At 45.5% G+C, this 22,312-nt stretch overlaps 1 protein-coding gene across 7 annotated transcripts in view; it reads left to right on the top strand.

The window, feature by feature from the left end:
- ANK1 (ankyrin 1) overlaps positions 1 to 21,131 on the top strand; it is a 134,146-nt gene extending 113,015 nt beyond the window's left edge. For 5 of the 7 annotated variants that reach the window (XM_069944894.1, XM_069944912.1, XM_069944890.1 and 2 more), the window contains 4 exons: positions 943 to 1,026; positions 2,971 to 3,123; positions 5,047 to 5,187; positions 19,677 to 21,131. In XM_069944894.1, the coding sequence (XP_069800995.1) occupies positions 943 to 1,026; positions 2,971 to 3,123; positions 5,047 to 5,145 (336 nt within the window). In that variant the 3' untranslated portion in view covers positions 5,146 to 5,187; positions 19,677 to 21,131. Of the gene's footprint in view, positions 1 to 942; positions 1,027 to 2,970; positions 3,124 to 5,046; positions 5,188 to 19,530; positions 19,596 to 19,676 lie in introns of all 7 variants that reach the window. The other 2 variants (XM_069944905.1, XM_069944900.1) reach the window with 2 other exon arrangements.
- Positions 21,132 to 22,312: the final 1,181 nt, after the last annotated feature.

Here is a 22,312-nt window from a genome sequence, read left to right as displayed (position 1 = left end):
ACCCAGTCTCTGGTATATATAAAGATAGATAGATAATCTATATTATAGGGATGTTCCCCAGTCTGTATCTCAGTATATAGGACGCTGTCTCTGATATATATTATAGGGATGTTCCCCAGTCTGTATCTCAGTATATAGGACGCTGTCTCTGATATATATATATATATATATATATATATATATATATATATATTCTACAAAATAGGACTGTTCTCTGGTTTGTATCTCAATGTATAGAACACGGTCTCTGGTGTACATATCATCTATATAGCAGGGCTGTTCCCCGGTCTGTATCTCGGTGTAAAGAACACAGTCTCTGGATATATATATATATATATATATATATATTAGGAATGTTCGCCTATGTATCTCAGTATATAGGACACAGTCTCTGGTATATATATATATATATATATATATATATATATATATGTATATTAGGACTGTTCTCTGGTCTGTATCTCAGTATGTAGGACATAGTCTCTGGTGTATATATACATCATCTAAATAATAGGGCTGTTCTCCAGTCTGTATCTTAGTGGACACAGTCTCTAGTACTTATCAATTATACAGTAGGACTGTTCCGCAGTCCTGGAAGTCGGTCAGAATAGTTGTGAATGGAGGCAGCCTGTAAAATGACGGCACTCTCAGATTAAACCATCTACTTGCAGCAACCACATATAACTACCCATTGACCTGTAAATAGCTCTTTGGATCTCGTGAGCTATTTTCAGGCCAATCTAGTCAGGCTCCATTAAACTGGAGTTTCACATAAAAGGCCTCGGCCATATGGCTTTGTCATCGTGAGTGTCTGCTAATGCAATTTCCAATTAGAATAGTTAAAAATAGTACAGCAAAGGGAAAGCGAAAAACCATAACAAGGAAATACACCGATCTCCCGCCTGGCTGAATCTAGTTATGTAATGTCTTCACCTATTTCAGGGGAATGAAGTCCCTGACATTCCTGGGGAGCAAGTGACAGAGGAAGAATTCACAGATGAGCAAGGGAACATAGTAACAAAGAAGGTGAGTGTGTTAGCTTGGTCTGCAATAGTGAGCAATACATTGGTATTGTAATGTCTGTGTAATTGTTTTTATTATATGCTTTATTTTATACTATATTTTGTGAGTCTGCTTCATTGGGGAAATTTATCTGGAAGGACCTTTGGCCTCTCCAGCAGTTATTGGAGATACCCTGCCGCATTCTTTGTGAGGGGCAGACAACAAATGTAACAGCTGAGCCTCTGGGTAGCAGTGTATTGTTGTCCATGGTCCCCTGGTAATATGCAGTAGCATCTTAGCGGGGTATTTGTAACCTATAATGGTTCATTATCAGTAGGGATCTGATCTCTGGGACCCCCTCTAATCTTGAGTATTAAAGTTCATTGCTATGGCCCCTTCACATTGCTTCCCAGCACAGCAGCCCCGTGTCAGTTTATATGTAGGGAAGATGGCTGCAGTTCACTGCACATCTAGCCCACCAGGACCCCCTTGGTGCAGGAAAACCAATTGCAGGATCATTGCTGCAGTCCCTGAAGTTAGACACCTGGAGCTCATTAGGTTTCTTAAAGGGGAACTATTAGCAGGTTAGGCAAATCTAACCAGGTGATAACCCCCAGGCATGTCTCTTACCTTTTTCCTTGGCGCTGTTGAAACCATGGCCCGGAGCACCGTTTGGAGCACTGCCCCGCCCCAACTGGGCCGAGTGGCCCACACCTTCTAATGATAATTAATGGAGTGGTCAGGCAAGATCAGCAGGATGGGAACAGTACAGTGCTCCAGGACATGTATTCAACTGCCTACTGCACGGGAACAGCCTCAAGAAGGAAGATAAGACACATGCCTTCCTCCTTGTTGAGTACTGTAACCTGCTGATAGTTCCCCTTTAACTGCGTTCACACTACGTATATTTCAGTCAGTATATTTCAGTCAGTATTGCAACCAAAACCAGGAGTGGATTAAAAACACAGAAAGGATCTGTTCACACAATGTTGAAATTGAGTGGATGGCTGCTATACAACAGTAAATAATGGCCATTATTTCAATATAACGGACGTTGTTCTAAAATAACAGCAAATATTTGCCATTAAATGGCGGCCATCCACTCAATTTCATCATTGTGTGAACAGATCCTTTCTGTTTTTTCAATCCACTCCTGGTTTTGGTTGCAATACTGACTGAAATATACTGACTGAAATATACATATACTGACTGAAATATACATAGTGTGAACGCAGCCTAAGGCTATGTTCACACTACGTATATTTCAGTCAGTATTGTGGTCCTCATATTGCAACCAAAAAAAGGAGTGGATTAAAAACACAGAAAGGATCTGTTCACACAATGTTGAAATTGAGTGGATGACCGCCATATAACAGTAAATAACTGCCATTATTTCAATACAACAGCCGTTGTATACTGACTGAAATATACGTAGTGTGAACATAGCCCTAAAGTGCATAAATATAGCACTATGTAACAGCCAGTAAACCACATCATAAAACGTAACTTTTTTTGTATGCAGCTCCAAAGGGTTTCCATAGTTACAGACTACAAACAAACCCTGAGTGTAGTCAGCTTCTTCTTTCATTTATTTCTCCACAGGTTTTGTTATTTTCTAGTTGGCCTGCTGTCTGTATTAAAATCAGCTAATGGCTTTGTCTAGGTATGCATCCCTATGCTCAACAAGATTTCTGTCATTAAAAAGGTTATCCAAAGATTGAAACGTATTTCCTATTCACAGGATAGGGAATCAGGTGATCAGTAAGGGTCCAACTGCTAGGACCTCCACTCATCACCTGAAAAGACCACACAGTGAATGGAGCGGCAGCATCAGTGCTTGGCTTCTGTTCCATTCATTCTATATGGAAGTTCCTGAATATGATGGATGGTAGTGTTTATTAATCCTGGTCCTCAAGTGTTCTATAGAGTATTAATTGTGTTATTTGTCTATTGTTATGTCACCTACAGACAGTTCGGAAGGTCTTGCGCAGGGTGGGGCCACCAGGGTCCACAGATTTGGGGGACAATGAAGACTTGATTATTGAAGGGTCATTGCAAGAACCAGAAGAGCTTGAGAGTGAGACTCCCAATTACCTGAAGTACGCAGTACTGCATCGAGAGGTAAGGGGCTCTTATATCTTTCCTCCACACTTCTCCTCTTTCCTGCCTTCTATTCGCTAGCTTTCCCTTATTAGATATATAGACATCCGCCATTTTTTTTCACAGCTAGCCATACACAGATAAAAGTTGTTGTCTCTGCTGTGCAAGGATATCGGTGACTGTGGCAGGGTGAAACATCATGTGGATTTAGGTATTCATATAGCAACATCAGAAGGGAATTAAAGGGTATAGTCCCTAAAGGTCCACACACACTATATACTTTTGTGGGCCATACCCAATGCTCGCAGCAGGTTTGGCTATCAGTATAAAGTGTTTGGTTTTTCCGACAGTCCACCAATTGATGATGATGGTGGAGATAGGGACCAGGCCTGATGGAAAATCACTGCCTAACCTCTTTGTTCTCTGAGAGATAAGCCGCAGTGAGAGCAGCCTGGCTGTGGCTTAACTCTCCCCTCCCCATAGAGAACACAATATGCTCGGCCATGCTGAACATCCCTGTATATGGGGAGGAAGGACGGGAGAGATAACTGTCAACACTTATTGAAGGTGTATGGTCACCTTAAAGGGGAGCTATCAGCAGATTAGACAAATCTAACCTGCTGATAACCCCCTATAGCGCACTGGGTGCTGAGACTGAAGGTATGTCTCTTACCTTCATCCTCAGCGCCGTTCCTGCACAGTTTTACTGTAGGGCTCTGTAAAATCAGACCATGTGGAGCATTGCCCGCCCCCAGAGTGCCAATCTGCCCCCGTCTGGCATGCTCCTACTAATGATTATCAATAGAGTGGAACAGATCTGCAGCCTAGGGGCTAGGCAGTGCTCCACATTGTCTTACTGGACAGAGCACTACATTAAAACTGGACAGGAACGGCGCTGTGGATGAAGGTAAGAGGCATACTTCAATCCTCAGCACCTCGTGCACTATAGGGAGATATCGGCAGGTTAGATTCATCTAACCTGCTGATAGTTCCCCTTTAACAACCACAGACAGCCAACCTGGGTCATACAACCCTGTAGATAATATAAAAGGTAAAAAACATCCATTAGAGTCCATTGTAGTCTCTGTGAGACGGGAAAAGTCTTGTCTGGGCGTTGTGTTCTGTTGTAAAATGGTGCTAAATAGGTGGAATTGTAGTAGGTCAGAATTTGCTGAATAGTGCTAAGCTTATAGGTTGTACAACTTTACCAGTTGATTTTTCTTACCTATACTTACTTACGTACTATACTTACCTATGCTTTTTATAACAGTGGTTCATGCTGCTTGGTGTCACATCTTCAGACTGGTTTAACTTGATTGGCTTAAAAATCCCCTTCCCTTAAAGGAGTATTCCGAAGAAATAATTTCTTTTTATATATTTTCTTCCATAAAGTTATATAACTAATATAAAAAAATATATAACTTTATTGAAGAATATATTTTTTTTTATTATTTACTGGCAGCAGTAAGGAGCAACTTGGTCCCTTCACTATGCCGTGGTCACAAAGAGTGTCCTGAAAATGCACCAAGACGTGTTGAGATGTGAACTGCCGTTTTCCATTTCCGTTAGTGTGTGTTACATGTATTTGTAAGGGGGGGGGTCTGTCAAGAACATGGTTGACTGTTTAGATGATACCCAGCAGAATTATGACTACAGCTCTGGAGTACATTTGAAGCTGTAGCAATAGTACAGGTTAAATTATAGTGATGCTGATGTACTGTACAGACTTCTCTCCTCTGTCTCGGTTTTTCTGTCTTCGATTTTCATGTCTCTACGAAATTTCATGTTATATTTTTCTCTATCCCATCTCATTGTTATTTTACCCTTCCGTGTCTTCGTTCACCCTTTGTTTCCCTCTGTCGTCTCCGTGTGTCATTTAATGCCTATCCTTAATGTCCACCCCTGACCTCGTGTCCCCACCCCATCCGGGCTGCCCCCTGGCAGGCAGAGGACGAGTTTGACTCTTTGAGATCAGAGGTCGGAGACGGGAGGAAAGGGGCACAGATTGTGAAAAGAGCCGGCACCAAACGGGTGCAACAGTGAGACCACAAAACTGAGACAGCCAAAATACTGGGAAACACCCAGGTAATAACTACCAATAAATGACCATCCCAGGTAATAGCTTAACCAACAGCAGCACTAACTAGGACCACCATAATTCTTCCCATCCCATAATCTAGATCCGCATGCTAGGCTCCAATAACATCACCAACAAAGACCCCCAAAACATGGATGTTGTCTGATACAATGGGTTCTCCCACTTGTTCCTGTCTTTTTCTGTAATAGTAAATTCCCTGTCTCCTTTATCATCCTATGGGCACCAGCTCTGCTCTAGCAGCATGATAAATATATGCGTCGCTGTATTCAGAGGTGGAAGTCACACCTGAGGCTTGGCACCTACGGGTGTACAAAGGTTTCTCTTGCACATTAGAAGACACCAGCATTATGAATAATATATGATGGCTGGGGGGCTACTGTATTAAACGTTATGCATTGAGGTACAGGGGCTACAAGTGAAATCATGGGATAAGAACAACTTCCCAGGTAACCTACATGTTTAGCTCCTTCTTTTGACTTAAAGGATTTGTCTAAATTAGGAACCCAAGGTCACATATATCACCTATTAGCAGAGTGCTTACAAAAAAAAAAACTCCTCTTGTTCTGTCCCACATCACACAGACGGCCAATTGATTTGAACGGACATTTTGTAATTTTCTCTTTTCCCCTGTGGTGGCACTGTAGGAAAACTGAACACTTAAGAGGAGATTTATCAAACATAGTGTAAAGTGAAACTGTCTCAGTTGCCCCTAGCAACCAATCAGATTCCACCTTTCATTCCTCACAGACTCTTTGGAAAATGAAAGGTGGAATCTGATTGGTTGCTAGGGGCAACTGAGACAGTTTCACTGTACACCATGTTTGATAAATCTCCCCCTTAGGGTATGTTCACACAGGAATAGGCGAGGAATTTCAAGCTGAATCCGTGCTTAATTTTACCAGTTTTTTCCTTGAAAATGTCCCATTGTGTTCAATGAGATTTCTGGTGGAATTTATGTGCGGAATGTTCCACTGTGGATCCGCTTTCCGTCCAAAGAATTGACACTCCGCTAGAGAAATCCCATTGAAGTCATTGGGGCTTTGAATTTCCACTTTCAGCTTGAATTCCTCTCAAATTCCCCACCAACTGAAGAAGAAGGAAATTTTCCTGAGAAAAATGTCCTCTTCAATTCCTCGCTTATTTCTCAGTGTGAACATACCCTACCTGCTAGGTTACACCACAGATGACAGCTGATCACTGGAGGTCCCAGCTGGAGGACACTTGATGATCAGCTTGCCGTCAAAGAATCCTTCTAACCAAGGGCAACCACTTTATAAGACACATTGACGGATCCTTTGTACTTAGTTAATAAAGGCTATTACTGCTTTCTACTCTCATTGATCTTTCACACATTCATCCATCTTGACTTCTAATTCAGTGGACACCTCTTCCTAACAAGGTCTTCTCTTTCCTTCTTATAATTTCCTTCAGTCTGTCACCTCCACTGATCCCTCTTGTCTTGCCTCTATTCTGGCAGTCCTCCCTTGCATGAACCTTTCACTCATTCTGTTTCATCTTCTCTGTGCCGTCTCTGATATGTTCCTTTATTACAGTCCATGTATAGGTTGTTATTCGCCTTTTGTAACATTTCCGACCTTCCCAGTTTCTGTTCACACATCCGTCATATTTGACTGGGAGAATGGACCCCATCATAAGTTTAGGCGCCATTGGTGTCCAACCTGCACTCGACCTTTGTTTTCCCGTTCATATCATAGAGCAGGATAGCTGAGAGCTGTAGTGTTAACAGGGCATTAGATCTATATTCTTTAGGATCTAGTACATTATACCACCAATTCAGCAGTGTCACATGTAGCCATCTTCTGCTTAAAGCGACTCTGTACCCACAATCTGACCCCCCCCCCCCCCCCCCCAAACCACTTGTACCTTCGGATAGCTGCTTTTAATTTAGGATCTGTCCTTGGGTCCGTTCAGCAGGAGATGCAGTTATTGTCTTAAAACACAACTTTTAAACTTGCAGCCCTGAGTCAAACGACCATGGCCTAGAATATCCGTGCCCTAACTCGGCACCACCCCTCCGTCCCTCCTCTCCACCCTCTTTATCATTACGAATGCTCCTTGAACATCTTCTCCTGTCTGAACATTGCACAGGTGCTTTAACGACCCAGCTCATGTGCTGACACTGGTGAGGAATAGGAGACAATCTGCCTGGAGCATTCCTAATGATGAGGAGGGACAGAGAGGTTGTGCCAGCCTAATGCATACACAATCTGGGCGACGCCTGTTGGGCACAGGGTTGCCAGTTTAAAAGTAGTTTTTTAGGACAATAACGGACCCCAGCACAGATCTTGGATTAAAAGCAGCTATCTGAAGGTACAAGCGGTTTTGGGGGGGGGGGGGGGGGTCAGATTGTGGGTACAGAGTCGCTTTAAAGGCTAGGGACTCCTTTTGCATTGAGTTTTTTGTTATTGGTCATTTGTTTCTTGAATAAAAAATAAATCAACTGTCTTAATTAAAAATTTTCTACCTATTATCTGCTACTCAAAGAAAGACAAGGTAAATCCTCCACAATAGAGATGACTATGGAGACACACTAAGCTACTGTATAGACCCATAGCACACTTCTGATTTCTACTACCTGTATAGAAGGAGATCTCCTGGTGCACAAAGCCATATTGTAGCTGAGCTCCACCTCCCTTGAAAATATGGCTGACAGTATAAGGTAGCTGTACATGACACTAGATTAGGGCTGATCCAAACGACCATATGTTTTGGGGTTCTTTGGCAGAAACCAAGAAAACCTCTTGATATTTTATTAGATATTGTGTATAATTCCCAATTGGTACCAGAATTTGGCTCCACACTAGACCTAAAAGGTGTAAAACTATATTTAGACAAACACCAAGACAGTCAAGGAGGAAACAATAGCACCCAAAAGAGCTAAAGATTTATCCAACCAAATCAAAGAAATGTTTAAGACCATACAACGTTGTTGTTTATTTTTCATTTTAGGAACTCCCCACACTTGATTCTCTATCCTACAATAGTCAACCAATTGTGTAACCTCCCCACCATCCCATGCTACTTCACTATCCTACATGAACCTGATCCCCTCTGATACACCTGACATGACCTTCCCATACATAGTTCCTTACTTTCATAACTCTCCACTTATTGGGCACCAATATGTAGGCAGATATTTTTCTGACGCAGTCCTTGACCTTTCCACCCACTGATCAAGTCTTCACGGCACAAAGTACAAGGTAGTATGGATCAGGGGCTATAACATATACACTCAGGGCAACAAATGTCCTACAGACCATCAGTCATTTAAAGAAAGTAAAAGAGTTGTTAAAGGGGTTGGCCTTTTTATAGTAAAATGGTTCAGGGTACATTATAATTAGTGTACTCACTGCACTACTGACAGCAGCTCCCTGTGTACCTCATAGAGCTAAAATCAGACTCCCCTCCTCCAGGCTGGGCTGTCCTGCTCTGTGGGGAGTCTGTCCAAAAAGATGGCCGACATGGAGGAGCATTTGACCATATCCTGCCCCCAAGTGTCCACCACTGAGGCTGTATACGCTTATGGTGAACACTGGGGGGTGGGGCATGGTCACATGCTCCTCTATGTCGGCCATCTCATGGACAGACTCACCACAGAGCAGGACAGCCCAGCCTGGAGGAGGGGATTTTAGCTCTATGAGGTACACAGGGAGCTGCTGTCAGTATATACAGTGAGTACACTTACTAATACTGTACACTGAACAATGTTGTTATAAAGGGGCCAACCCCTTTAAAGACTGTTAAAGTGACACTGTCACCCCCTATTTGCATTTTGACTGCTCTCCACAGGTGTAAAGGGTAAATGTTACAGCTTTCATTACTTATTTTATATCACACCTCATAGTGCTTGTTCTGGTAAAAAGTAGTTTTTATCACCTGTGGATTGGTATATGTGGGCGGGGCTAAGACATCATGGATGGGGGCGGGGCTAAGCTGCGCTATGGTCGGAGCAATGTGGCACAAAGCCTGCAAGGACCTGCCCACCTATACCAATCCACATGTGATAAAAATGACTTTTTACCAGAACAAGAACCATGAGGTGTGATATAAAAAAAGTAATGAAAGCTGTAACATTTACCCTTTACACCTGTGGAGAGCAGTCAAAATGCAATAGATCTTCCTAGGTACTGGTTATGGTGATGCCTAACACAAAGGGGCATCTAATTTTAGAGCTGGCAGCTGCCCTATGGCTCACAGTATATGGCAGCTCAGCGATGCAGGACAAATTATCAGTGAATTCTTGGAATACCAGTTTGGTGCTACCGTCTTGGTGCCATATAGCTTTACACCAGCATGTGTGCACTATGGAAGTGATGTCATGTGCTGAGTGTGAGAACAGAATGTATGGATACAGGTTATAGAGGATTTATGTTCTGAGGAGAGGAGAAATCTGAGAGGCAGGACCATCCTGAGAGACCAAACAGATCTGCTTTAATAATAGGACAAAACTGGCAGCTGCCCAGGGGCATACTGCTCAAGGGCACCTCTGTAATGCGGGACAGGGAAGCCGTATCTCTAGAGAGCTGACTTTACAGGGACATTATCACCTCATTACATATCCATTTAATATATAGGCTGGAATTCTTATATGTATAACCTATTCACTAGTCTAGTAGGATTTACCCATCCACCATTGCCAGCTCGGCTTCTCTTAGATCAACAGTTGTTTTAGTGCCACACTATGAACTGTCAAAGTAACTTTGCGACACTTAGATCATCAGCCGTGTGTTGCGACCATGTAGCCCTAGCTAAAATTATAAGATACGTAATTGTTTCTACTGTATTTACAGTTGAGAGATCACATGATATTTACATCTAAGCTGTTAGGTCACATGTCTGACAGCAGAGGGGGACAAACTGTTGTCTGACTCCGAGGGCAACCAGTGAAATTTTTATGGTGCCAATGTATAGAATGTAAATGTATCTATTAACTATCCATATCCATTTGACTGACTTATGGATGATGTACTGAGAGCACAACATCAATCAGCAAATTTATGGCACTTTAGCAGCCAAACTCTGTTTGACGTCCGGTGCCCAAGCCAGGAGTTACTGGAAGGGAGAAAATGGAAGATTCAGTGCTGGTGATCCATGGTATAAGCACAGGAACCACTGCAGTGCTTCAAATCATCAGCTGTAGGATGTGATAGTAAAAGCTTCTTTAAAGGGGTATTCCACTTGGACATAACTTTTGATATGTTGCTGCCCATGGTGAGACTAACAATTCATTCCATGCTTGTTATTATCTACTGAGTCTCCTTCCCCCAGTTCTGAGCTGCGGATTTCTGCTGAAGACACAAAAATATGTGTGTGAGCTTTTCTCTCTGTCTCCCCCTCCTCCCCCCTTCCTTCTGAGACAGCTGATGTAAACAAGTCCCTGACTGGCTTTATCTGCAACATTGTAGCTTCTTTGTAATGCAGAGAGGGTTAATAAGAGTGAGTTCATCTGCAACTTGACCTCAGACTACCCTCCCAGCATTACAAAGAAGCTACAATGTTACAGATTCAGCCAGTCAGGGACTTGTTTACATCAGCTGTCTAATAAGGGAGGGGGAGATGGAGAGTAAAGCTCACACACAGATTTTTGTGTCTTCAGCAGAAAGCAGCAGCTCAGAACTGGCGGAAGGAGACTGAATAGATAATAACAAGTATATAAGGAAATGTTAGTCTCACCATGGGCAGCAACATATCAAAAGTTATGTTTGAGTTGAATACTCCTTTAGTTATCACTGTGACACAATGCGTTTCAGGGTACAGGTATATGGTATATGGTTGCCATCCTGTACACTTGAGAAAGGAGACACTGTACCCCGAAACGCGTTGTAACACAGTGATTATTAAAGACGTTTTTCCTAACACATCCTCCAGCTTTGCGTGATGATTTGAGGCACTACATTGCCCCTGACAACTTGTTCACATGTTATCCAGATCCTAGGGGGTTGCTGAATCTACTCATTCCATGATTTGTTGTATAGAGGAGACTGGAGACCCCATAATCAATTCTGATGGCAATGCAAACCCTAGTTGTAAGAGTTCCCTTTATATTTCTGCAGCTTTTTGCTTGTCATGTGATTGGTTCTAGCTCTGATGAAATATTTCCCCTAGCGCCCCCTATCTACAGATAGACGCAGAGGTCATGGTACTTTAATAATCGCACCACTGGTCTGGTTGTAAATGGCCTTAACTGCGGTAGAATTGATGATGGGATCTTGGATGTTCCATTGCTCATGTTCCTCTTCCTGCCTCCGTATGATCTAAATATACACTGATATTCGTACCTAGTTACATTTAGGCCTCTCGGCCACTCTGTCACTTTGTGGCTGTGATTTATCCTCTGATAATCTGTGTCCTGTCCTTTCCTCTTCATCCTGTCCAATCCGAAGGCTAGACCTGGTCTCCCCCCCTCCCCTCACATGGGGCAATGCTATATGATACTGCCAGGGACGGGCAGAGATAAATATAGATGGATGATCGGTGTCAGCGGCTGCATCTTCTTTAAGTGTTGCATCGTTGTGCACCTGGGGACATGGACAGAGTCCACTACTACTGTACAAACCTATAAACCAGTACAGTTACACCATACAGAGAAATACAACAAATAAAACTCCGACCTTAGGGAGGTACGTCACGTACGCCATGTCCACTCCTCCTACTGATGGTGGACGTCAAATATTGTTTCATATTACAATTCTCAGGCTTTGCATAGCACTTTTATGAGATTGTTTTATGTACAGAGCTGTTATTTGGTCCCCCCCGTAGCTAGTTTGTCTAGTAGCTAGGTACCACTGTAGGTAGTTTCTCTATTAGCCAGGTCCCCCCTGTTGGTAGTTAATCCCATGGCTGTGGAGTCGGTAAGCCACAGCTCCGACTCCAACTCCGACTCCTGAATCTTATCAGGACCGACTCAGACTCCTGCTCCTTCATAAATGGCCGGTCAGATACCAGGGGAGTTATTTATCACACTGGTTCAGCAGCTTCTCCCTAATGTCCTACATGATCCTGGTGCAACTTCTGAGGGAATAAAGGAATACTGTATATAAAGCAGCTTCTCCTGTGTGTGCAGAGGATTCAGCCAGTCTCCAGCCTCCATGTCCTGAACAACTCAGAACTAGACTAGATGGAGCAGGTGGTTTTTCCTGCTGACAATCTTCGATGTTTCTAACTAATATTCACCATACACAAAGAAACACTGCTAACACTGCCAAATCCCTGTGATACAGAGGGGTCAGCCATACTGATAGAGTCACACATAGTGATGTTGAGGGTCACTGTGGAGGCAAGCAATAGCACACACACATATACACACACAAACACACACAGCCTGCTGTAGCCATAGCACACACAGATCCTGCTGCAGCCATAGCGCGCGCGCACACACACACACACACACACACACACACACACACACACACACACACACACTGCTGCAGCCATAGCACACACACACACACACACAGCCTGCTGCAGCCATAGCACACATACATACATACTATGTGGGGCATATTTAGGGGCATTGACTACTATGTGGGGCATATATGGGGGCATTGGCTACTATGGGGGGCACTATATGGGGGATTGGCTACTATGGGGGCACTATATGGGGGATTGGATAATATGTGGGGCACTATATGGGGGCATTGGCTACTATGTGGGGCACTATATGGGGGATTGGCTACTATGGGGGGCATTGGCTACTATGTGGGGCATATTTGGGGGCATTGGCTACTATGTGGGGCACTAGATGGGGGCATTGGCTACTATGTGGGGCACTATATGGGGGCATTGGCTACTATGTGGGGCATATTTGGGGGCATTGGCTACTATGTGGGCACTATATGGGGGATTGGCTACTATGTGGGGCATATATGGGGGCATTGGCTACTATGTGGGGCATATATGGGGGCGTTGGCTACTATGTGGGGCATATATGGGGATTGGCTACTATGTGGGCACTCTATGGGGGATTGGCTACTATGTGGGGCACTCTATGGGGCATTGGCTACTATGTGGGGCACTATATGGGGGATTGGCTACTATGGGGGGCATTGGCTACTATGTGGGGCATATTTGGGGGCATTGGCTACTATGTGGGGCACTATATGGGGGCATTGGCTACTATGTGGGGCACTATATGGGGGCATTGGCTACTATGTGGGGCATATTTGGGGGCATTGGCTACTATGTGGGCACTATATGGGGGATTGGCTACTATGTGGGGCATATATGGGGGCATTGGCTACTATGTGGGGCATATATGGGGGCGTTGGCTACTATGTGGGGCATATATGGGGATTGGCTACTATGTGGGCACTCTATGGGGGATTGGCTACTATGTGGAGCACTCTATGGGGGATTGGCTACTATGTGGGGCACTCTATGGGGGATTGGCTACTATGTGGGGCACTATATGGAGGGATTGGCTACTATGTGGGGCATATTTGGGGGCATTGGCTACTATGTGGGCACTATATGGGGGATTGGCTACTATGTGGGGCATATATGGGGGCATTGGCTACTATGTGGGGCATATATGGGGGCGTTGGCTACTATGTGGGGCATATATGGGGATTGGCTACTATGTGGGCACTCTATGGGGGATTGGCTACTATGTGGGGCACTCTATGGGGCATTGGCTACTATGTGGGGCACTATATGGGGGATTGGCTACTATGGGGGGCATTGGCTACTATGTGGGGCATATTTGGGGGCATTGGCTACTATGTGGGGCACTATATGGGGGCATTGGCTACTATGTGGGGCACTATATGGGGGCATTGGCTACTATGTGGGGCATATTTGGGGGCATTGGCTACTATGTGGGCACTATATGGGGGATTGGCTACTATGTGGGGCATATATGGGGGCATTGGCTACTATGTGGGGCATATATGGGGGCGTTGGCTACTATGTGGGGCATATATGGGGATTGGCTACTATGTGGGCACTCTATGGGGGATTGGCTACTATGTGGAGCACTCTATGGGGGATTGGCTACTATGTGGGGCACTCTATGGGGGATTGGCTACTATGTGGGGCACTATATGGAGGGATTGGCTACTATGTGGGGCACTATATGGGGATTGGCTACTATGTGGGGCACTACATGGGGGGATTGGCTACTATGTGGGGTACTATATGGGGATTGGCTACTATGTGGGGCACTATATGGGGGCATAGGCTACTATGTGGGGCACTATATGGGGATTGGCTACTATGTGGGGCACTATATGGGGGCATTGGTTACTATGTGGGGCACTATATAGGGGCATAGGCTACTATGTGGGGCACTATATGGGGATTGGCTACTATGTGGGGCACTATATGGGGGCATTGGTTACTATGTGGGGCACTATATAGGGGCATAGGCTACTATGTGGGGCTCTATATGGGGGCATTGGATACTATGTGGGGCACTATGTGGGGGATTGGATACTATGTGGAACACTATGTGGGGGATTGGATACTATGTGGAGCACTATAATGGGGGACTGGATACTATATAGGGCATTTTTAGGGGGATTGGATACTGTATAGGGCACTATTCAGTCAGCAGCATGTGGTGACTGTAGGGGAGTGGCTATGGAGGGTCGCTATGGGGGCGTGGCTATGGGGACCGCGGCGCACATGTCCCTCTTTGCTCTTTGCAAAAGTTGGGAGGTATGCACACAGCCTGCTGCAGCCATAGCATACACACAGCCTGCTGCAGCCATAGCACACACACATACATACATACATACATACAAACACACACACAGCCTGCTGCAGCCATAGCGCACACACACACAGCTGCTGCCGTAGAACACTGAAGAACAACACACAATCTTCTCCCAGAGAGAAAACACCACACTGAGGACTGAGGTTACTGCTACACTACTTATGTCTTCTCCTCCTCCTCTATATTACACAGGATATCTTCATATTACACTACTGCTCAAATACAGTCATCCAGCATCCAGGAAGAGAACGGCACAGATCTCCCCCCACACACAATGGACTCTTCCAGCTCAGAAACAAACTGCCAAATAGTGGCCGACAACTTTTCACTGACCACCCTTATGTAATAGAGCCAGTGTCCTATTACTGATATATTCCCCGACCACCCTTATGTAATAGGGCCAGTGTCCTATTACTGATATATTCCCCGACCACCCTTATGCAAGTGATCTATTAGAATGTTGCTCATAAAATATATTGATGAGCAAAACTTATAAAATTCATATCAAAACTCAATTCTAAATTGTTTAAAGATTTTTTTAAAGCTGGAGTCGGAGTCGGTACATTTTTTTCCCGACTCCAACTCCGACTCCAGCCAAAACTAGCTCCGACTCCACGACTTCAACTCCGACTCCACAGCCCTGGTTAATCTGGTAGCCAGGTCCCCCTGTAGGTAGTTTCTGTAATAGCCAGGTCCCCCTGTAGGTAGCTACTCTAGTAGCCAGGTCCCCCCTGTAGTTAGTTACTCTAGTAGCCAGGTCCCCCCTGGAGGTAGTTACTCTAGTAGCCAGGTCCCCCCTGGAGGTAGTTACTCTAGTAGCCAGGACCCCCCTGTAGATAGTTTCTCTAGTAGCCAGGTCCCCCCTGTAGATAGTTACTCTAGTAGCCAGGCCCCCTGGAGGTAGTTTCTCTAGTAGCCAGGCCCCCCCTGGAGGTAGTCTCTCTAGTAGCCAGGTCCCCCCTGTAGATAGTTACTCTAGTAACCAGGTCCCCCCTGTAGATAGTTACTCTAGTAGCCAGGTCCCCCCTGGAGGTAGTTTCTCTAGTAGCCAGGTCCCCCCTGTAGATAGTTACTCTAGTAGCCAGGCCCCCTGGAGGTAGTTTCTCTAGTAGCCAGGCCCCCCCTTGAGGTAGTCTCTCTAGTAGCCAGGTCCCCCCTGTAGATAGTTACTCTAGTAACCAGGTGCCCCCTGTAGATAGTTACTCTAGTAGCCAGGTCCCCCCTGGAGGTAGTTTCTCTAGTAGCCAGGTCCCCCCTGTAGATAGTTACTCTAGTAGCCAGGTCCCCCCTGTAGATAGTTACTCTAGTAGCCAGGTCCCCCCTGGAGGTAGTTTCTCTAGTAGCCAGGTCCCCCCTGTAGATAGTTACTCTAGTAGCCAGGCCCCCCTGGAGGTAGTTTCTCTAGTAGCCAGTCCCCCCTGGAGGTAGTTTCTCTAGTAGCCAGATCCCCCCTGTAAATAGTTACTCTAGTAGCCAGGTCCCCCCTTGAGGTAGTTTCCCCAGTAGCCAGGTCCCCCTTTAGGTAGTTTACCCAGTAGCCAGGCCCCCCTGTAGGTAGTAGTTTTCCCAGTAGCCAGGCCCCCCTGTAGGTAGTAGTTTTCCCAGTAGCCAGGCCCCCCTGTAGGTAGTAGTTTTCCCAGTAGCCAGATCTTCACCTAACCTTCTCCCGGATCCCACGCACCTTCTGTTTCTTCCCAACTGACATAATAATGTGCACCTCTGCAAGAGCAGGAAGGAGGAAAGGTGCATGGGAAGATGTAAAGGGTGCTCGGGCAGAAGAAATTTGAAAACTTCCAGGTTGTTGAACATCCCACCTGGTGCTAGGAATGACCCTGGTTGGTACTGTATTTTTTGGGCACTGTATGGTGGCATTTGCATTGTGTAACCCAACTATAATACCTAAGCAATGTACAGTATAGTTTGCAGACTATGAGCTTTCCATAGACTTCTAGGGCATACGGATTAAATGGATGCCATAATAGCCAAAAGGCGATGGTTGCCACGCTATGGTGGCCATTTTGGAGGCATGGCAGGGTAGTTTGAGGGCATTCCTTCCTAGAAGATAGGTGAGGGCTAAAATGTCCTGATTTTGCCTTTTTTACATGTTGGTAGATAAGTAACGTAGCTTGAAGAAGAGAATGGGTTAGTCTGCATTCAGTGAACAATTGGCAGAGATAGAGGTATATTACAGCAGGACACTTAACAATAGGCCCAACTGGGGTTCATTTACAACAACAAGGTCCGGCATTGTACTAGAGCGAGGGCAATGAAGGACACGTTTGTAAGAAGTGATAGGGCGGAATGAGGACCTGAGAGGCAGAACAGGATTAATTACTATAAGGAGAACACAATGCCACGTCCGCTCCATGTCACTGCCGCTATTACACACAGACAATAGCCGCTCTAATTCCAGCCCATCCAGCTAAATATATGCACCAAGCCGTGTCACCGCGGGGAAGGCCGCTTCTAATCACCGCTCACAGGCACAGACCTATCTATAGCCCATACACAGGAAAGAGGATAAAACCCACCAAATATTAATCCTCAGCTCGCCTACTTCTGTCAGGGTGTTAGATACTTACATTGGCTTGTGGAAAAGCTGGGTGATATGGCTGCCACCAGAAGGGTTGTCACCCAGCTTTCCTGGGAGCGGCAGATTATGGTTGTTCTTTATCACCTAATGAGATCCCTGAAATTCATTGTAATATACACAGGGGGGCCCGGAAATTCATTATAATATACTAATTCACTGATAATATCCTAAGATCCACACTCTTCCACCACCCTGGTCCCCTATTAGGTAGATAGGTAGTGCCCCCAGTAGCCTTGTCCCCTTGTAATTTCCCCTAGTAGCCAGGTACCCCTGTAGGTAGTCTGCCCCAGTAGTCAGGTCTCCCCAGTAGCCGGATCCCCCTGTAGTCAGCCTTCCCAGTAGCCAGGTCCCCCTGTAGTCAGTCTCCCCAGTAGCCGGATTCGCCTGTAGTCAGTCTCCCCAGTAGCCAGATCCCCCTGTAGGTAGTCTCCCCAGTAGCCGGATCCCCCTGTAGTCAGCCTCCCAAGTAGCCAGGTCCCCCTGTAGTCAGTCTCCTCAGTAGCCGGATCCCCTGTATTCAGTCTTCCCAGTAGCCAGATACGCCTGTAGTCAGTCTCCCTGTAGTCAGTCTCCCCAGTAGCCAGGTCCCCCTGTAGTCAGTCTCCCCAGTAGCCAGGTCCCCCTGTAGTCAGTCTCCCCAGTAGCCGGATCCCCCTGTAGTCAGCCTCCCCAGTAGCCAGGTCCCCCTGTAGTCAGTCTCCCCAGTAGCCGGATTCGCCTGTAGTCAGTCTCCCCAGTAGCCAGATCCCCCTGTAGGTAGTCTCCCCAGTAGCCGGATCCCCCTGTAGTCAGCCTCCCCAGTAGCCAGGTCCCCCTGTAGTCAGTCTCCTCAGTAGCCGGATCCCCCTGTAGTCAGTCTTCCCAGTAGCCGGATACGCCTGTAGTCAGTTTTCCGCAGACAGTCTCCCAGTAGCTGGGTCCCCCTGTGAGCAGTCTCCCAAGTAGTCAGGACCCCCTGTAGGTAGTTTGGGGAGACTGCCCCAGTAGACAGTTCTCCCTGTAGGCAGTTACCGGTCCCCCTGTAGACAGTCTCCCAGTAGCTGGGGCCCCCTGTAAGCAGTCTCCCCAATAGTCAGGTCCTCTAGTAGCTGGGTACCCCTGTAGGTATTTTCCCCAGTAGCCAAATCTCCTCTCACCAAAACCTTAAAAAAAAAACCCAAAGAGCCTGCCACAAGAGCCCTTCCTCATTGCGGCCTGCTACATTAGAATGAAGCCAATCTCCTATCTATCTATCTATCTATCTATCTATCTATCTATCTATCTTCTATCTATCTATCTATCTATCTATCTATCTATCTATCTATCTATTTATCTATCTCCTATCTATCTATCTATCTATCTATCTATTATCTATCTCCTATCTATCTATCTCCTATCTATCTATCTATCTATCTATCTATCTATCTATCTATCTATCTATCTATCTCCTATCTATCTATCTATCTATCTCCTATCCATCTATCTCCTATCTATCTATCTATCTATCTCCTATCTATCTCCTATCTATCTCCTATCTATCTATCTATCTATCTATCTATCTATCTATCTATCTATTATCTATCTATCTATCTATCTATCTATCTATCCATATCTATCTATCTATCCATCTCCTATCTATCTATCTATCTATCTATCTCCTATCTATCTATCTCCTATCTATCTATCTCCTATCTATCTATCTATCTCCTATCTATCTATCTATCTATCTATCTATCTATCTATCTATCTATCTCCTATCTATCTATCTCATATTTATCTATCTATCTATCTATATCCTGTCCATCTTATATTTATCTAGCTTATATCTATCTATTAGTAACTGTGCACCTTTTCTGAACCTAGGCCAGAGTTGCTCTGTCCACCTTTTTTATATTCTCTTTAACTTTATGGAAAAGTTGGGTGACAACCAATATGGCCACCATCACACGAATGGCATATTGGCCCAGTGATGCACTGGTATGGGAGCAGGGGGATGTATAACTTCATATCTTTGCTAAACAGGGGTATAACACATCTGGATGAGCGTCCCAGTGGCAGCCCTATTGCTTGAGCCCCAGCTTTTCCAGGTATTATATGAATACGGACGACTATTCCCATTGGTTATAACGGAGCATTAATTCTCTCTTTTTTTCCCTGTCTTTACCCAGAACTACACCTCAAGTACAAGCTATTGAAGCCGAACCTGACTGCCATTTACTGCACCCAACAGAATACGAATCAGAATAGGAACTTCTCCTCGCTCATCTATTAGCAGACATCTCCCCTCCCGGAAGAGTAAATCACTGAGGGGTCCCTCCCCCTCCAAAGTCCGAAGCAGACCCCCCTGTATGCTCACGGCATGAAGATTTGCACCCTGCATGTTACAAAGTAATATGCATGAGATGACATTGGGGAAGAGGATAGAGTTGCCCCCCTCCCTTCCTCCCATCCTTCAAATTCGACTGCCCCCCCAATAACCCTTTTACCCATCATATCCCAGCGGGGGGCATATAAGGAATCAGACTGGAAAAAAAGTGGGTGACACTCAACCTTTTTCCTTCTACACCTATCCCAGCTGCAAACGCTTTGTGTCTCAGATGTATATCAGTACTGAGTATGTCTATACACTCTATACAGCAGCATTAAGGGAGCCCCCTACCCCCCCCCCCCCCTTCCCTCGTCAACTTTATATTATATGCGTCTGTCCGTCGACAAACAGCAATAGGAGTCTCCCTAGCCTGGGTATTGTCTTCCAGGCCACAGGGCACAGCACAATGTTGACCGGGCAGACCAGGCAAGGGTTCTGCATGTTGCAGTTTAATTGCGCTAAAAAAAATGTTAAAAAATTCTCTCCAAAAGCGAAAGGGCTACACGATACTCCGTACCGTTACGCAGGGACGCGTCTTTACCCCCCAAGAGGGCTACAAAAAAAAATAAATAAAAAAATAAAAAAGTGTATGTAGATACTCAGTACCATTATACAGCGCGGCATGTTCTTCTTTTCAGGTGGCTATGGCATTTTTAGGGGCACTCGGCACCATTATACAGTGCAGCATGCTTATTCTCAAGCTACTGGTAGTGCATAAAGGTAGTCTGCATTATTGTACAGTGCAGTACGTTTATAAAAGGGGGGGAACGGAAGTGTATAGATATAACCAGATCCATTACATTGCAGAGCAGCATGTTTATTACCAGGGGCTAGGAGTGTATAGAGATACTCATTCTCATGATACAGTGCAGCATGGTCACTAGATGCTCAGCATCTTTATACAGTGCAGCATGTTCCATTACCAGGGGCTGAAAGTGCGTAGAGATGCTCAGTGTCTTTATACAATGCATTAGGGGTAGGGGGGGTGCGGGGATTCAACTGCCCCCCTGACTCAGGAATGTGGTTCCAGCTTTAGGGGGGGAGGGGAGAATTCTATATATTAAGGATTTAAGCGACCCCCCTCCCCACTACAGTTATCCCAAGTCCAGACCCTCCAGCCCTGTTCCGGAGAGACAAAGCACTCACCTTCACAACCTCTCCAGCGCTCTTTTTAGATGCAATTTCTGATATGCATAAGAAGCTGATTGTACAATAACTGCTCATATGGGAATAAATACTATGCAATATAATCTTACTCCGAGTCCTTCAGTCTGTGCGCACGTTGTTATTTTCAGAATGAGCACAAGATGGTGCTGCTGAGCTGGGTTTCTATAGGAAGGAGGTTGCAGTAAGGGGGTGGGGGGGATGTTCTCACTGGTGAGTACAGATGAGGGGGAACTACTTGTCACAGCATGTCCTGGCGGGGAGACAAAGAAGATGTTCTGCTATGGATCCTGAATGAAAAGTATATAAAGATATATACCGCTTGCTACACAGAAGACAGAATATGGAGCACTGTTTATAAACCTGACGTGGGATAGTATAGTTCAGTGAGCTACTGAAATTCATTGAGGAGATTTATTTTTAGGCACTGCTTCATGGGAAATAAATATGCAAATTAGTTTTTCTGCAAAACTTATAGCAGCCGAACCAGAGTTTCCTCAAAAAGGAAGAATCAACCATCTGTACACAGGGGATAGTGGTCGGCTAGAGCAGTGATTTTCAACCTCTTTTGAGCCGCGGCACACTTTTTATACTTAAAAAATCCCAGGGCACACCACCAACCAAAATGGCACAAAATGACACTAAAACAGTACTTGTTATACATATAGTTAATAATATAGATTCTAAATGTATTTATACTCACTCAGTGTGAAACCTGGGCCTGTTTTCTTCTCCCCCTGTGCTTCTCTCCACCATACTTTTCCCCCCTACTTCTCTCCTGTGCTTCTCTCCACCATACTTCTCCCCCCTGCTTCTCTCCTGTGCTTCTCTCCCCCATACTTCTCCCCCCTGCTTCTCTCCCCATGCTTCTCTCCTGTGCTTCTCTCCACCATACTTTCTCCCCCATGCTTCTCTCCTGTGCTTTTCTCCCCCATGCTTCTCTCCTGTGCTTCTCTCCACCATACTTCGGCCCCCTGCTTCTCTCCTGTGCTTCTCTCCCCCATGCTTCTCTACTGTGCTTCTCTCCCCCCTGCTTCTTTCCGCTGTTTCTCTCCCCCATCCCCAGGTTTCTCTCCCCCCCACCCCCCCCCCTCCCTTCCTCCTCACCTCCGAGATGGTCGCCGCTGCTGTCCGCCTCACCTACTGGCCGCCCGTAGGGCCCGGACGTGCTCCTCCAATCAGCGGAGACCGAAAGCGTGGCGGGCCGTAGCGCACACGTTGATTGGATGCGTGCATCACGGCCCGCCGCTGCGCACCACGCAGCCGCCCACA

The sequence above is a fragment of the Dendropsophus ebraccatus genome, chromosome 1 (genome assembly GCF_027789765.1).
Source record: "Dendropsophus ebraccatus isolate aDenEbr1 chromosome 1, aDenEbr1.pat, whole genome shotgun sequence".
NCBI classification, from domain to species: Eukaryota; Metazoa; Chordata; class Amphibia; order Anura; family Hylidae; genus Dendropsophus; species Dendropsophus ebraccatus.
The sequence above is the reverse complement of the archived record's forward strand: the minus strand, read 5'-3'. Positions and strand labels throughout refer to the sequence as shown.